The sequence below is a fragment of the Larus michahellis genome, chromosome 6 (genome assembly GCF_964199755.1).
Source record: "Larus michahellis chromosome 6, bLarMic1.1, whole genome shotgun sequence".
In the NCBI taxonomy this organism is placed as follows: Eukaryota; Metazoa; Chordata; class Aves; order Charadriiformes; family Laridae; genus Larus; species Larus michahellis.
In genome coordinates, this window is record NC_133901.1 from 15,991,787 (window position 1) to 16,005,118 (window position 13,332).

General features: G+C 62.4%; 3 protein-coding genes across 6 annotated transcripts; all 3 read right to left on the reverse strand.

Moving 5' to 3' along the window:
* Window positions 1-1,240: 1,240 nt before the first annotated feature.
* On the reverse strand, window positions 1,241-5,476 carry LOC141744476 (erythroferrone-like). The gene is given in 8 exon segments (XM_074590424.1): window positions 1,241-1,957; window positions 2,035-2,073; window positions 2,076-2,199; window positions 3,405-3,483; window positions 3,605-3,695; window positions 3,772-3,880; window positions 3,991-4,178; window positions 4,367-5,476. Coding segments are annotated over 8 exon segments (1,416 nt in total). The 5' UTR covers window positions 5,040-5,476; the 3' UTR covers window positions 1,241-1,844.
* A 146-nt stretch (window positions 5,477-5,622) lies between these two features.
* Window positions 5,623-9,976, reverse strand: KLHL30 (kelch like family member 30). 4 transcript variants are annotated; one of them, XM_074590422.1, is made up of 9 exons: window positions 9,709-9,886; window positions 8,978-9,404; window positions 8,564-8,860; window positions 8,306-8,474; window positions 8,009-8,095; window positions 7,632-7,787; window positions 7,346-7,552; window positions 6,615-6,760; window positions 5,623-6,066 (listed from the first exon to the last, which is right to left on the reverse strand). In XM_074590422.1, exons 2-9 carry the CDS (start codon window positions 9,335-9,337, stop codon window positions 5,815-5,817), a joined length of 1,674 nt encoding a protein of 557 aa, XP_074446523.1. In that variant the 5' UTR covers window positions 9,338-9,404; window positions 9,709-9,886; the 3' UTR covers window positions 5,623-5,814. The 4 variants fall into 4 exon arrangements, with proteins under 4 accessions (XP_074446523.1, XP_074446524.1, XP_074446522.1 ...); XM_074590423.1 differs by having other exon boundaries at window positions 7,346-7,534; window positions 9,709-9,875; XM_074590421.1 differs by having other exon boundaries at window positions 7,346-7,534; window positions 8,564-9,404; window positions 9,709-9,976.
* Window positions 9,977-10,053: 77 nt separating this feature from the next.
* Window positions 10,054-12,114, reverse strand: ESPNL (espin like). Its single transcript, XM_074593028.1, has 4 exons — window positions 12,079-12,114; window positions 11,880-12,017; window positions 11,627-11,788; window positions 10,054-11,551 (listed from the first exon to the last, which is right to left on the reverse strand). Exons 1-4 carry the CDS (start codon window positions 12,112-12,114, stop codon window positions 10,322-10,324), a joined length of 1,566 nt encoding a protein of 521 aa, XP_074449129.1. The 3' UTR covers window positions 10,054-10,321.
* Between the last annotated feature and the right edge of the window lie 1,218 nt (window positions 12,115-13,332).

A 13,332-nucleotide genomic window follows, 5' to 3' on the forward strand; every position in this document is an offset into this window, starting at 1 on the left:
AACCTCCTTTCAGGTAGTTGCAGAGAGCAAAAATATTTGATATGGCAAAAGTGGCTGGAGTTTTCTTCTGATGCTTATTGGGAAAGTGTTTTCACCAAATGGCCCTGGCAGGCAGCTGAGATAAGGGCAAGGCTGTGTGCTTGGCTGTGTGCTGAGGAGCAGGCATCTCGGGTTTTAGGTACTTGTTGCTATTAAGTGTCTGGTGTCTCATCCCTTCCCCATTCCTCTACCAGCTGTTGCTGCAGAGAGTCAGTGTGCTGTTTCCAAGAGAAAAATGTGGCTTAAGACCAAATGACAGTGTGAAAGCTAAACAGACTGGGCTACCAAAGCACTTAAATTCTAGATTACACAACTTTCCCTGGGTGAGAGGGTGCAGTGAGGTGAGCCAGCGGGTCTGTGCAGTGGTTTCTTGCACAACCTCCTTACCCTGCATGAGAAACGGTGCAGTCCCAGGGAGAGGTTTGGGCAGGTTGGTGCAGTGGTGCCTGCCGTTTTGTCTGTAGTCCTGTCCAGGGTTATGAGGCTTCCCAGGCTCTCTTCTGTTCCCTGTGTTCCCTGGAGCTTTGGGAGATGGCCCCAGATCCTGGGCTATATGTTTTTTCTTGGCCATGCAAAAGCTATCTTGTTGTTTGGGTCAGGTGGCTACAACAGAAGTCAGTTAAAGTTTATGGGCTTATGCTAATGATTAGGCTAACTCGGCCTAGCTCGTGCTAATTCTCCGCATCTTCTGCGGAGCACTGAGGAAGGAGGCGGGCCTCTGCCATGTATTTTGGTAGTGCTTCCCTTTGCCAGCTTGTTCTGCTCCTAGCCATTCCTGCATACTCCGATGCAAGGCTGCACTGCAGGATGAGCTGAGAGGGAATTGCCTGTGTTAGCAACAGTCTGCTGCTCTTGAAAGCCAAATTTGGAGAGCCGAGGCAGAGTAGCACGGAGTTTATTCAGTCTGTGGCAAAAGGAACCCTGATGGCAGATCTCAGAAGGGCAACTCGCCTTCCCTTCTCGCCTCCCTGCTTTTCACAGCTCTTGCGCTGGAGAGAGCTGTGTGCTGTGCTGCAGGAGCTGAGCCAAGCACCCGTCTCTCTGGTGCTCCCTTCCAGGAGGCCCCTCTTGATTCCAGCGTGAGTGCTGGTGGGAGAAGTATCAGCTTGCCCTTCTCTGACTGTCTTCTCTCCCCCTCCCTCCTCTTACAACTCTTCTTTCCTTCCCTTTAGAAAGCACAACTCCAACGGGGAAGATAATACATAGTGGTATGGTACAGTTAATAACAATTTCCATAAAATGGATTGTATTGTTCATTTTTCAGGGAAAAGGAAGCACTGTGGAGCAGGTTTCACCACGCTTGTGAGTAGCCAGCCAGTCAGAAAGGCAGGTTCAACCCCCAGTTTAGTGGAAGTCAGAAAACTGCTTGTAGTTCCTGGTAGGGTGGGGTCAGCAAGAGGTTTCCTGAAAATAAACTCCCCCTGCCTCATTGCTCAGCAGCATCCTGCTACTGTACGGAGCTCCGAGACCACCACCCCGGGGTGGCCCATGCAGAAACGCATGTACACGCAGCTCCGCTCCCTTGGGGCTAACTGAGCTTCTAGCCCCCTCCCAACACTTAAATTGGGCCACCAGTAGCTCTCACGTAAGCAACTCTTTCAATTTTGTGTTCAAGTGCACTGAGGTCTTTTTATCTTGCTTGCAGAGGACAGCTTACCAGCTCGGGAAGCCCTGCTCTCCAGCAGTGCGTCCTCTTGTCTCTTCTCGGGTGTGTTCGGTAGGAAGGGGAGGTGGCTGACCTCAGAGAGACGGCCTTGCTCTCGGTCACGCGTGGTAACTGGCAGGTGCTGCCAGGGCCAAACTCCTCAGCGAGGCAGGAGCTGCAGAGGCCTCGTCCCTGCCAGGGTGCTGCTGCCGCTCACCCATTCAGCTGGGGGAAAAAGCGCATCTTTCCTTTCAGAGACAAGTTCTCTTTGCCCTGGGGAAGAAGTCAGCGTTAAAACTGCACAGCCAGAGGCGCCCCCTCCCCGCATCCACCCATGAAGAGCTTCTCACCAGGCTCCTTGAGGAGGTGTAACCTGTGGAGAAGGCCAGCGAGGTCGGGCTCAAGGAGGCAGCCTCCCCGCTGCCTACGTGCGAGGATCCCTCAGGGAAGGTGGGGCTGGGTGCAGTTTGGGTTATCTTGCAGTGCTGCTGGCACAGCTTGCCCGGTGGTACATGCTACTAAGAAATGAAACGTGTGGCCGCCTTGCCCCACGCCCAGCCTGCCCGGACGCTTCTCTTGCAGCCCTTGCTCAGGCATGGAGCTCTGCGCCCATCCTCGGCTCAGACGGCTATCGGAGGTGAAGCAAGGAGCAGCGTATCTGTGCTGGCCACGGCCTGGGCCACGGGCAGGGAGTGCCTGGCGTGGAAAGCCACAGGACAGGAATCTGCTCTAATTGAATGCGTGGCATTATTGGAACACTGCTTTGAAAATTAGCTGCGAAGGACATTGGCTTCTGCCAGCAACCATTCACTGCTAACAGACTGCAGGGAAGCTAAAGCTATACAAATATAATCTGGTTTGGGTTGCTGAGAAAGCCGGGCAAGGAAATCTGCTGCGAGCGAAAATGGAGGCATGGGGCTTCATCCCAGGCACCAGTACTGGGCATAGTGGGAGCTGAGCCCCACGGGGAAAGCAGCCAGATGCCACGTTTGTCAGCAGCTTTTTCCAAGACAAACTTCCACCCCTAGCCTTTAGATAAAAATGAACTCCTTTAGCTTCTTGTCACGCTTTATTATTATTTATTATCCTCAACCTTTCCTCCCCGATCTTTCATCCAGCTTCAGATGGTTCTGCAGCATGAACAGTATGGGACCAGCCTGCAGCTCCTGCAGCAGCCAAAGGTCTTCCCTGGGCTTGGTGCCGAGCAGGGGAGGTGTGATGGTGGGTGGCAGAGGGAACCTGCTCCTGGCACAGGTTCAGCTCCCTGCGTGGTGCTCAGCACCTTTTCATACCCCTAGCAGAATGGCGCTGAAATCAGAGCCGCTTTGAACAGTGAGGGGAGAGTCTGCAGCGTTGTCCACGAAAACAGAGGCGTACTGCCCAGCCTGGAAGGGAGAGAGGGCTTAATAGGGCCGGGACACCTCCTCCGGGGACTGGGCACAGCCTGGCAGAGCAAAGGAGAGAGCTCTCCCCTGCACGCAGAAGTTAAGTGCTGGAGGGGCTTACCCCTCTTCCTTCTGGGGAAAAAGATGATGTAGAGGCTGGGAGGGCAGCCCAGCCATGGTATGTGCTGCAGTGTCCCAGTAGACCTCATGTCCCCGAGTGTCCTTTGGGCTCGGAGATGGGCTGAGAAATAGACTCGGTGCCCAGCCCTGGAGTTGGGGACATGGAAGGCACCTTCCTGCCCAGCACAGACCTCAGCAGAGCCAGCACTACTAACCTGCAGGTAAAGGACTCCGGTGACGGAGATAGTGAAAAGGCCAACGCCATTGTCCAGCCAGGACACGGTCTCCAGATTGCTGCAGAAGAGGGAGGGTGGTGCTAGGGAGAGCACGTGCCTCCTTCCCCTGGGGAGGCTGGACTCCTTCCTCCCTCCCTGGCCCGGGGTCCCTCTCCCCTCCCAGCTCTGCCCTGCTGTACCTGTTGTGCTGGCAGCGGGACTGCACGCAGACCAGCGCCCGCAGACGATTCCCCCTGCACGGCTGCCACTTCCTCCGCTGCTCTCTGCGCACTGGGACAGAGGGGAGGGTGAGAGCCATCCCCCACCTCCCCAGCCGTGGGGGCCCTGTGGGATGCTGGGGGCTCACCGAGGTGCAGTGTAGCGGTGAAGGCGTAGTACCCGGCGATGGGGGCTGTGTACTGCCCACTGGTCAGGTTCAGCCCCGAGCCACGGTGGAACATCCCCTCCCTCTCCGGCTGGGGATGGGGAAAGGCTAGGATTAGAGAATGAGCCTCTGTGCCGGGGCAGGTGCCCCCATAGGCAGAGGATGCTGCTGGCAGGAAGGGGCAGCAGGCTGGGTGCTCACAATGTAGTAAAGCTGCAGCTCCCGCTGTGCTCTCTGCTCAATGGAGATGTTTTCACGCGTCTGGCAGCGGAAGGCTGCTTCCACGCGATGATGGGACCCGGCCTGTGGGTTACCTTCCCCGCTTTCCTCCTCTTCCTCACGCCCTTCCCAGGCCTTTCTGCGCATCTTCGCCTGCTCCTTCACCATGGCTGATCCAAAAACCAAACCGGGGCTTGGCTTCAGGAAGGAACTTTGTCTTTTTCTGTCCCCAAGATGAGACAGCGCCTGGCTCTCCTGCCCAGCCCTGCAGTGCCTCATCCCCGCTATCTCCTGCTCCTGCCCTGAGGTTCCCCCTCGCCCCCCCGCCCCTGCGGCACTGCCCGGCGCCGGTGGGTACCTTTCAGCAGGAGCTGCAGCTCTCTCAGCAGCTCTTCCAGCACGGCGAGGGTCCCGGGGGGCACAGAGGCAGGGCCGGGCACACCGACTTTCAATGCAGCCTGTGCCGTGCCAGCCCCTGTCCCATCCCGGACCGTGCCCGTCCTGCCCCGGGCCCGGCTGCCCCTCGCCCGCCCAGGGCTCCCGGCCAGCAGCATCCACGCATGACGGGGGTCCACGCCGCCGACCCGGGGGGCGGCAGCGCCCGGCACCCCGCGTCCCGCCCCCTCCGCCCTCCCCGCGGCTGCTCCCGGCGGCTGGTCCCGGTCCGACCCCGGGGAGCCGGTGCCGGTGGCGGCGCAGAGGAGCGCCAGGCACAGCTCCGGCAGCCGCATCCCGCCGCCGCCGCCGCTACCGAGAGGGCGGCCCGGGCCCCGGCCCCGCCTCGGGGCTGGGGAGGGCGGCGGAGGCCCGCCCCGCTGCCGGGGCTCGGCCGCGTCCCGCTCTCCCCTGCGGGCCGGGGGGGACCCCCGTGGGTAGAAGCCCGCGTAGCCCGTGGGGAGCAGGAGCGGGACACGCTTCCCCCTAACCCGTGGGGCTTCCCGCCGCGACCTGCAGAGCTCCTCGGTGTACATGTTTAATGCTTCAAAAATAATAATAAAAAAAAAAAATCTAACACGGAAGACATTAATCATCAGACTGCGCTGTCAGAGCTGCAACATCCCAGCACGGCGGTTGGACCAACTGTTGGGGAAGCATCGCCTTGGTGCTCTCCCCATCCCAGGGCATCCTCTGCCACCAGCAGAGATGCGGATGGGGCAGGAGACACCGCCTGATTCTGTGCCAAGAGGCACAAGGGGCCACTGAGGCGTTGGCTGCTTCACCATGATCCTCGGGCCACTTCCCAGAGAGAGAGAAATAGGATGAAGCACCCCACCACAGGCTGCCATGCCACCCGAGGAGACAAAGCATTCAAAAGCTGGTTTATCTCCTGGGATTCTCCTCCACAGGGCGCTGGAGCAGGTCTGACAATTCAAGGTGGGCCAACGAGGTGCCAGAGAGCTTTGGGTATCAGGAAAGAGATTCTACCAATTCCCCTTGTGTTTCCCCATACTGGATGTCAGTGTGATAGGGAAAGGGGCCATGACCGTCAGGCAGCAAGGTCAGTCTCTGGTGGGATGAGCAACAGTTTGGGAGGCCTCGAAATACCCTAAAAGCTTCAGGGTTTTGGAGTGGGAAAAAGGCAGTACTTAAAAAAAACCCAACAAACCAACCAAACAAAAAGAGAGCAATAGCCAAAGCGTGTTTATATGGAAAAGCCTTTTCCCCATGGTGGTGATGGGGGAACACACTCCTGATGCCCCAGCCAGCCTTGCAGAAGGGTTTCCATCTCCCCCCCAGCAGAGCTGAACCAGCAGCAGGGAGAGAAGTGAGAGCTGCGCAGGGTGACAGGCAATGCTGTGGGTCGTCCTACCACCCATGGTCACCCTGGAAAGCCTCCGTCCACTTGGAGGTGTCCATGAAGATGGAGGAGGAGCTGTGGAAGAGCCAGAGGCAGGGCAGGGAGCCTTCCTGCATCCAGAGGTCCTTGGTGCAGTCATACACTTCCATCTCCACCCGGTAGTCCCCGTCCATGCCCTTCCAGTGGCCACCGGTGACAAAGAGCCGGTCACCCACCGGCACCATCCCGCCATTCTCATGGAGTGTGTGCAGGAGCTGCACCTGTGTGAGTGGCAGGGTGAGATGCAGAGGGACTCACCCCACCCCCTCCCAGGGACCTCCCGCTCCCACCATGGAGGACATCGACTTGAGCAAGCACAGCCCCATGGCCTGTCATCTCTGTGAGGTTCGGGGGCCCCTGGGGCCATGTCTTGCTTTCAGCAGCATCCCCGTGTTGTGCCTGTATGGGACCAAGATTTGGGGTGCTGTGGGGAGCCTGGGGGGGTTGGAGTGGACAGGCAGGATTTTGCTGGAGTGCGCAGGCAGGAGCCTGGGAAGGTGGTGCTGGAAAAAGTGGGGTTTCCGCAGTGTGAACACTGCTTAAAATCAGTAACTCAGTGCAAAAGCCATGCTCCTAGTTGTGGGTGTGATGGGGGAGCAGGGAAGGAAGGACTGGGGTGTCTTCAGCTCCGCAGCGGGTAAAGTGCCAAAAGATGAGCAGGTGGGAGGGAGAGGGAGCGTGAGGGTATGGTTGCGGGGTGCTGGTGGGGAGGGAAGAGCTGTCCCACCTCCCCAGGAGAGTGATTGCAGCCAGCCCCACATCCTGCTACCTTCTGCCAGATGTTGGCCTCTGGGTTGTACACGTGGACCTTCTTGGTGTTGTCCCCGATGAGGTAGATGAGCCCGTGCAGGGTGGCACAGCGCGGGGCCGAGAGGTACTTGGGGATGAAGGGGGACGTGATCACACTCCACAAATCTGCAAGGAGCAGCGGTCAGCAGTGCATCCCACCCTTGGCTCTTGACGCAGCTGCCAGGGGCTGAAAAAAGCACTGCCAACCCCAGGACTATTTAAGGGGGAGTTTGAAAGGGAAGGGAGGGGACAGAGCAGCCAGGCAGGGTGGCAATGCGGTCCCCAGCCCAGACGAGGCTCTTGCACAAAAAAAAAAAGGTGGAGGGGATATTGTTTGTAGCGGTGCTGTGGGATGGGGGAGACCGCCACGGGCTTTGCAGAGGCTGCCCAAGGAGGTGGCGTTGTCACAGAGGTTTAGTTTCTCCCTGACACAGGCAGCCTCCCCTACCCGTCTGCCCCAGGGATCCCACTCCACTGAACTGCAAGTCCGGGCTGTACTGGAGGTCAGCAGCTGAGGTCCATGCTGCCAGCAGCTGTGCTCCTGGCTGGCTCCTGGCCCTGTGCTGCAGCTGTCACCAGACCCCGGTCGCACCTGGTTGCACCCCACAGGGCTGTGCCTGGCGGCACAGGATGTGGCCTGCTTGAGGGTCCCCCCCAGTCCTGCTCCCTGGGAAGGCATTGGTGGGGCACGGCGGCAGGGCCGGCTCTTACCTTGGACAGGGTTGTAGCACTGCAGGGTGAGCGCGTTGTACTTGACGGCACAGGAGCCTACCAGGTAGAGCTTGCCCAAGCAGCTGGCAGCCGCAAAATTGCTCACGTACTTGAGGGCTGGGCTGATGGCGCACCAGCTCTTGTTGTAGGGGTCGTAGCGCTCCACTTCCACCACGTCCACCGTCGTCCCTGCAGGGTGGCGGGACGCTGCAGCGACGCCAGTGCTCTGGGGGACCCATGGGCCCCCCCCATCCCAGCAGCACCCACACGGTCTTCGCAGCCTTACCCCCAATGACGTAGATCTCACCGTTGAGAACAGCACTGGTATGGTTTGTCCGGGCTCTCAGCATGGAAGCGATGGGCTTCCAGGCACCGTCCTTGGGGCAGAAGCGCCAGGCCTGGGTTGTCGACCATGTGTCGTTCTGGGACCCCCGGGAGCCGCCTGGAGAGGGACAGGTCAGGCGGGCCACCCCCTCCGAGCGCAGCCGTCCCTGGGCATCCCTCACCAGCGGATGGATCCGCTCAAGAGGGCAGCAAGGAGAGGGCTTTGCTCAGAGAGGAGGGCAGCCCCTGGCCCCATGCCAGCGTCCACATCTTTGTCCCCCATCCTCCATCCCCGGTCCTTGGGGACCCCCACTCCACACCGGCAGCCCCAGCACCTACCTGTGACGTACACATCGTTGTTCAGAGCCACCAGGGAAAAGCCCCATTTGTTGTAATCAGGGAAGTCAGGCAGAGCCATCCATCGCCCTGAAACCCAGCAGAGCCAAGTGATGACCACCTCCAGCCAGCAATGACGCTTTTCAGTCAGCCCTGTTACGCTCTTCCTTCCCCCCTACCCCAGTGCCCCTCCTGACACCAGGAGGGTGTTTGGCAAGAGGTGGCTTTGGGGTAGATGGGGAGTTAATTAACATGCAGGAGGAGGTGTGCGCTTGCTTAATCCCTGCCACGGGCACTTACTGGTTTTGGGGTTGTAGAAGGCAAAGTTCCTGGGAGCAGCCGGCATCTCCAGCCCCCCATCCTCATCCTCGCTCTCCTCCAGCACACGGCCACCAACCACCACCAGCACCTCCTCCAGCTTCTGTGGTAGGGTCGGGAGGCTCTTCCAGGCACCGGCATTGCTCTGCCCCTGACAGAGAGGCCGGGCAGGACTGTCAGGCTCTGAGCTGAGCCTCCTTCCTGGCTCGGGGGGTAGGATTTGGGGCAGGGGATACCCACCATGGCACGGGATTGGGCAACGAGGGCCTTGCTGGCATCCGAGTCACGTACGAGGGGCTCAGTGGCAAGCAGGTTCTGCAGGTACTGGTCAGGCAGCGAGACAAGGTGGGCCAGCTCCAGCAGCTCGGGCAGGAACTGGGCTCGGGGCCCCGGGTCATGGCGTACCCAGCGCAGCACAGCCTCAGCCAGGCTCTGCTCCTCCTGCACCTGCAGCTGGTCATTGGAAAGGTAGATGGCCAACCTCTCCTTGGAGAGCTGAAGGAACTCCTCCTGCTGAGACACAGCTTCAAAGTTCTCCTGCAAGAAAGACCAGGCCTTGGAGGAGACCTCGGGACAGCCATGGCTCTCGCCGAACTCACAGATACCTAGGCAGTTGGTGGCATCCATCTGCTGCCGGAGATAGCGGCTGCAGACCTTCTGGATAGTGGGGAAGTGGAGCTGGCTGGAGGTCCGCATCAGTCCCTCCACGTTGCCTTGGTTGATGGTGACCTTTCCTGTGTAGGCGAAGTCAAGCAGCATCTCCAGCGCGCCGGGGTCCACCTCCTTCAGCTCTACCCGCGCTGCAATGCTCTCGGCGAAGTCGCCGGAGAACATGGCATGGAAATAGTGGCTGCACAGGGCCAGCACACCGCGGTGGCAGGGGAACTCCTGCCCGCTTGCCACCAGCGTCACATCTGCCAGTTTGGGGTTGGCGCGCAGTCGCTGCAGCCCCTCCAGCACGCCCTGGGCATGCGAAGGCAGGCAGAAGTCAAAGTCGTCCATGTTCCTCACCATGGTGCTGGGGATGGCCACAGGGCCTTGCCGGCGGACAAAGCCCAAGCAGAGTGCGGCGAGGGTGTCCCTGCCAGGAAAAGGCGATGACATCTCCCTCTCTCTACTTCCCCCCCTCCACCACCCCCTCCCAACCGCGCCTTCACAGCGCCCGATTTACAGGCACAAGCAGGGGGACAACGCTCCCTGCTCCCTGCCGCCCCCCGCTCCCACTTCCACGGGTGGCTGTGGTTTCTCCTCCTCCCCCACGCTCCGAGCTGCGCTGCTGGAGCTGACACCGACTTTTTTTTGGGGGGGTGGGGGGGGTTAGAGGGATGGCGGTGGTTTTGGGGCTTGGCTGAGCCCCGCTCCAGCTCTCTCCCTCCCACTCTCACCTGGGCTCTGCAGCCCTCCGTCCGGCCCGCCGCAGTCCCGGCACTGGGGAGGGACGCCCCGGCGCGACACGGGATCCAGCCGGGACAGGGAGGGACACACTATTTTTAGGAGGCACCGGGACACCGCTCCCTGCTCTTAAAGGCACCGTACGGGCAGAGCTGCCCGCTGCTGCCCATCCCCATCGCCCCGCGGCTTTGCTGCTTTTTGGAAAGCATCCCTCCGCCGCCAGCCGGGCACCGCAAGCCTGGGAGAAAAGGGCTCCCCCCAGCATCCCCCCCCCCCCTCAGCCCCATCGGTCGCCAGGGGTCCCCGCGATGTCTCTCCTCCCCCCCCTGCTGCGGCTGCTGATGGCGAGTGTTAAATATAGGGTGTTATCTCACTCCTGGGTGGACACAAATAAACGGTGGCAGCCGCCTCACCGCGGGGGGCGGGAGGCCGAGACACCGATCCCGGGGCGGGGGGAGGAGGGGTCGGGGTGCCAGGGTGGTTCCCCTCCGCCCAAAAGCTTTCTCCATCTCCTCGGGAAGCCTCGCTCAGCTCGGACAGAAGCGAAAAGGCGTTTATTGCAGCCCGCGGCTTCACGCAGCCCTCCGCCCTCCCCAGCGACGGGCATCACTCCTCCAAGCTGAAGATCTCGGCTTCCTTCTCCTTCCAGAAGGCGAAGCTGCGGTCCATGTAGCGGCAGAGCTCCTCTCCCTCTCCCCTGGCCTCCCCTGGCCGCCGGGCCGGGCTTTTGGGGGATCCGAAATACCTGTCCTTGATGTCGTCGAAGCCGTCCCGCCAGCCTCGCCGGCCGGCGGCGATCTCGTCGGTGACGGCGCGGTGGAAGGAGCGCACCGCCCGCCAGCCGTGCCGGCCCAGTTGCTCGAAGACCTCGAAGCAAAGGAGGTGGCGGCCGCGGCGCTCCTCGGGAGGCAGATCCTGCTCCAGGATGCGGAAATAGCCCAGCATGAAGAGCTCCAGCGACAGGCTGTCATAGTCGGCCGGGCCCCCCCCGGCACTCGCCACGAACTGCTCCGGAGATAGCGGGGCGCGCCCGGCGGCGCGGGGCGGCGGTGGCGGGGGGCGGCGGGAGGCGGCGTCCCGCCAGCCTCCCAGAAGCCGCTGGATGGCCGCTCTCTGCCTCGCCAAGCGGGCCGCACCCCCCTCCCCGGTCCCCGCTGCCTCCCGGGGGTCCCCGGCGGGCGGCGGGGGGGGCCCGTAGGCGGACCGTCTCCAGTGGCTCAGGAAGAGCATCACGATCCGCTCCTTCCTCAGGCTTCCCCACTCCGGCCCCGGCCCCGGCGAGCCGCCGCCGTCGGAAAACGCCTCCTCGCAGCTGATGCCCGAATCGCTGGCGGCCTCCGCACCGCTCCCCCCGGCCGCCTTCCCCTCCGCCACCCCCCAGGCGGGCTCGAAGGCGCCGCGGAGGCTGCGGACGCAAACCCCGTACTGCCGAATCTCCCGCTGCGCCAGGCTGCCCGACGGCTCCCGCGGCTGCCCGACGGTGGCGGCGGGGGGAGCGGCGGCGGCGGGGGAGGCCACCCGTGCCCCCTCGGCGTGGGCCAGCAGCGCGGCCAGGCTGCTGACGGCGCCGGCCAGGCGGCCGCACCAGAGAGGCAGAGGCTGCCCGGGGGCGGGCGGGGGGCTGCGCACGGTGATGCTGAGCAGCGGGGCGGGCAGGAGGGCCCGCAGCTCCCGCGCCAGGCGCCGCAGCTCGCCCTGGTACGCCTCTCCGCGCCGCCGCAGCCGCAGGCTCTCCACTGCCCGCTCCAGCTGCTGCAGGTCCGCTTCGGTCAGCAGCTCCCCGAACGGGCCCAGCACGGCCTGGCGGGAGGGCGAGAAGCGCCAGCAACCCGCGTCCTGCGGAGTAGGCGCCGTGAGCATCCCCCCGGGCCGTCAGCCCCGTGAGCCCCCCACCCCCGGGACGCCCCGTACCTGGCCGCCCGCCGCCTCCTCGTCTGCCAGCCGGGCCCGCAGCCGGCGCACCATCACCTGCCGCTTCCACTCGGGGATGGGGCGGCCCCGCTCGTCGTGCGTGGGTACCAGGGAGTCCGCGTCCACCTCCGTAGGGTCCGGCCCGGGGAGGTCCGCCCCAGCCTGCGCGGGCAGAGTCACGGGGAGCTCGGCGGGGAGGGGGGCGGCAGCCGAGGGGGCGAACCGGGGGCCGCGGGCGGAGCCAGCGACCTACCGGATGGGCGAAGAAGGGCGCCGGGATCCTGGCCCGCTGCGAGGGCTTACGGAGCTTCAGCTCGGCTGGCACCGACCTGCCGGGCTCCATCCCCCGCCGGGCCGGGCGGCTGCCGGGGGGAAAGGCGCAGGCCTCCTCCTGGAGGAGGGCAGGGAAGGGGAGATGGGCCCCCAACACCCCCGGGCCCCTCACGCGTTACCGGGTGAGGGGTACCCCGTGAGGATGCCCGGCACATCGCTCCGGTCCTTGCGGGGAACCCTCTCCAGGAAAGACCCACGGGCGGGGATTTCCTTCAGAGGACGGGACGGAGCTGCCAAGTTCCCCGTTGTCCCCTCCACCCTCCTGGGGCACGCCGCGATGCTCTCACAACCGAGGACTGAGCCCGGGGGAAGACGGGCTGGCTTTCCCCGGGGGATGGGGGTGCTTACTGCCCTATGCGGGCCTTACCTGCCTCGGGGGGGCTGAGCCGGCCGCCGGGGAGAAGAGGCACCCGGGAGCCCCCCTGCCGAGTGCAGGGGCTCGGGCCCTGCCCTGCCTTGCCCAGGCAACTCCCAGAGGTGCGTGCAGCTGCACCCCCAAAGTCCCCGCGCTGGGAGCAAAGTGCACTGAGGGACGGGAGGCCGGAGGGTCGGGCAGCCCTGGAGAGGGCAGGGGCCACGGCTTTAGTGCTGCTGCAGGGCAGAGAGCGCAGTGAGCATCACATTAATATTTGACAAGGGCATCGAGTGGCAGCGCTTGGGCTCAGTGGGTGGCATCAGTGCCAGTCCTGGAAATAGCAGCTCGGTGGCTCGGCTCCAAGCCTCGTCCGGCTCATTGGGCCAGTGGAGAATGGTCAAATCTGGTCACAGTGCCTGCTCCCACACATGGCCAGGCCGGGTTTTGGGGACAGACAAAGTGTTTGGAACTGCCTGGCACAGCTGACAGGTACCGACAGTGGGGGATCTTTGGCAGAAGGACATGCCGCACCGCTGCCCAAGTATCTGTTACTGATATTCAGCCATGTTTGTATTCCTTCATTCCACCAACATCCATTATATATGTCCAGGATGGATTAGTGGGGCTCGGTTACACATGAGAAATTCCATCGAGGGGATGGAAGAGAATCAAGAAGCAGCAGATCAAAGCCTTTAAACACCGATCACCCGTTGAGGATTCATTACAGATACAGCCTCTTAAGCCATCCCAGGCCCTGGTGTGGGCTGACGCCTGGCACAGAGTTGGTTTTGTCAGGGGATGAGCTGACACCACCCTGCAATACAGCTGCAGCACCGGAGCGGGTTACACTGACAGCAGCACAATGCCCTGCAATATTGATGGGGGATGTACTATGGAACACAGCCCAGTGACGGAGGCGCCATGCATCTCAGGTTAAGCAGACAGACATTGCGAGCTGTGACACGAACCACACTCGAGCCTGCTCCCATCTCATTGCCAGCACGGTGGGTGAGGGACA

Bases quoted from the DNA above. Each gene is read 5' to 3' on its own strand.
- ESPNL (XM_074593028.1), bottom strand. From the start codon at position 12,114: ATGTGCCGGGCATCCTCACGGGGTACCCCTCACCCG. The intron at 11,789-11,879 runs GTAGGTCGCTGG...CTGCCCGCGCAG, and splicing joins CGCCCTTCTTCGCCCATCCG to GCTGGGGCGGACCTCCCCGG. The intron at 11,552-11,626 runs GTACGGGGCGTC...CCTACTCCGCAG, and splicing joins AGGAGGCGGCGGGCGGCCAG to GACGCGGGTTGCTGGCGCTT.
- KLHL30 (XM_074590420.1), bottom strand. From the start codon at position 9,337: ATGGTGAGGAACATGGACGACTTTGACTTCTGCCTGCCTTCGCATGCC. The intron at 7,788-8,008 runs GTAGGTGCTGGG...GTCCCTCTCCAG, and splicing joins CAACGATGTGTACGTCACAG to GCGGCTCCCGGGGGTCCCAG. The intron at 7,553-7,631 runs GTAAGGCTGCGA...GCGTCGCTGCAG, and splicing joins TGAGATCTACGTCATTGGGG to CGTCCCGCCACCCTGCAGGG.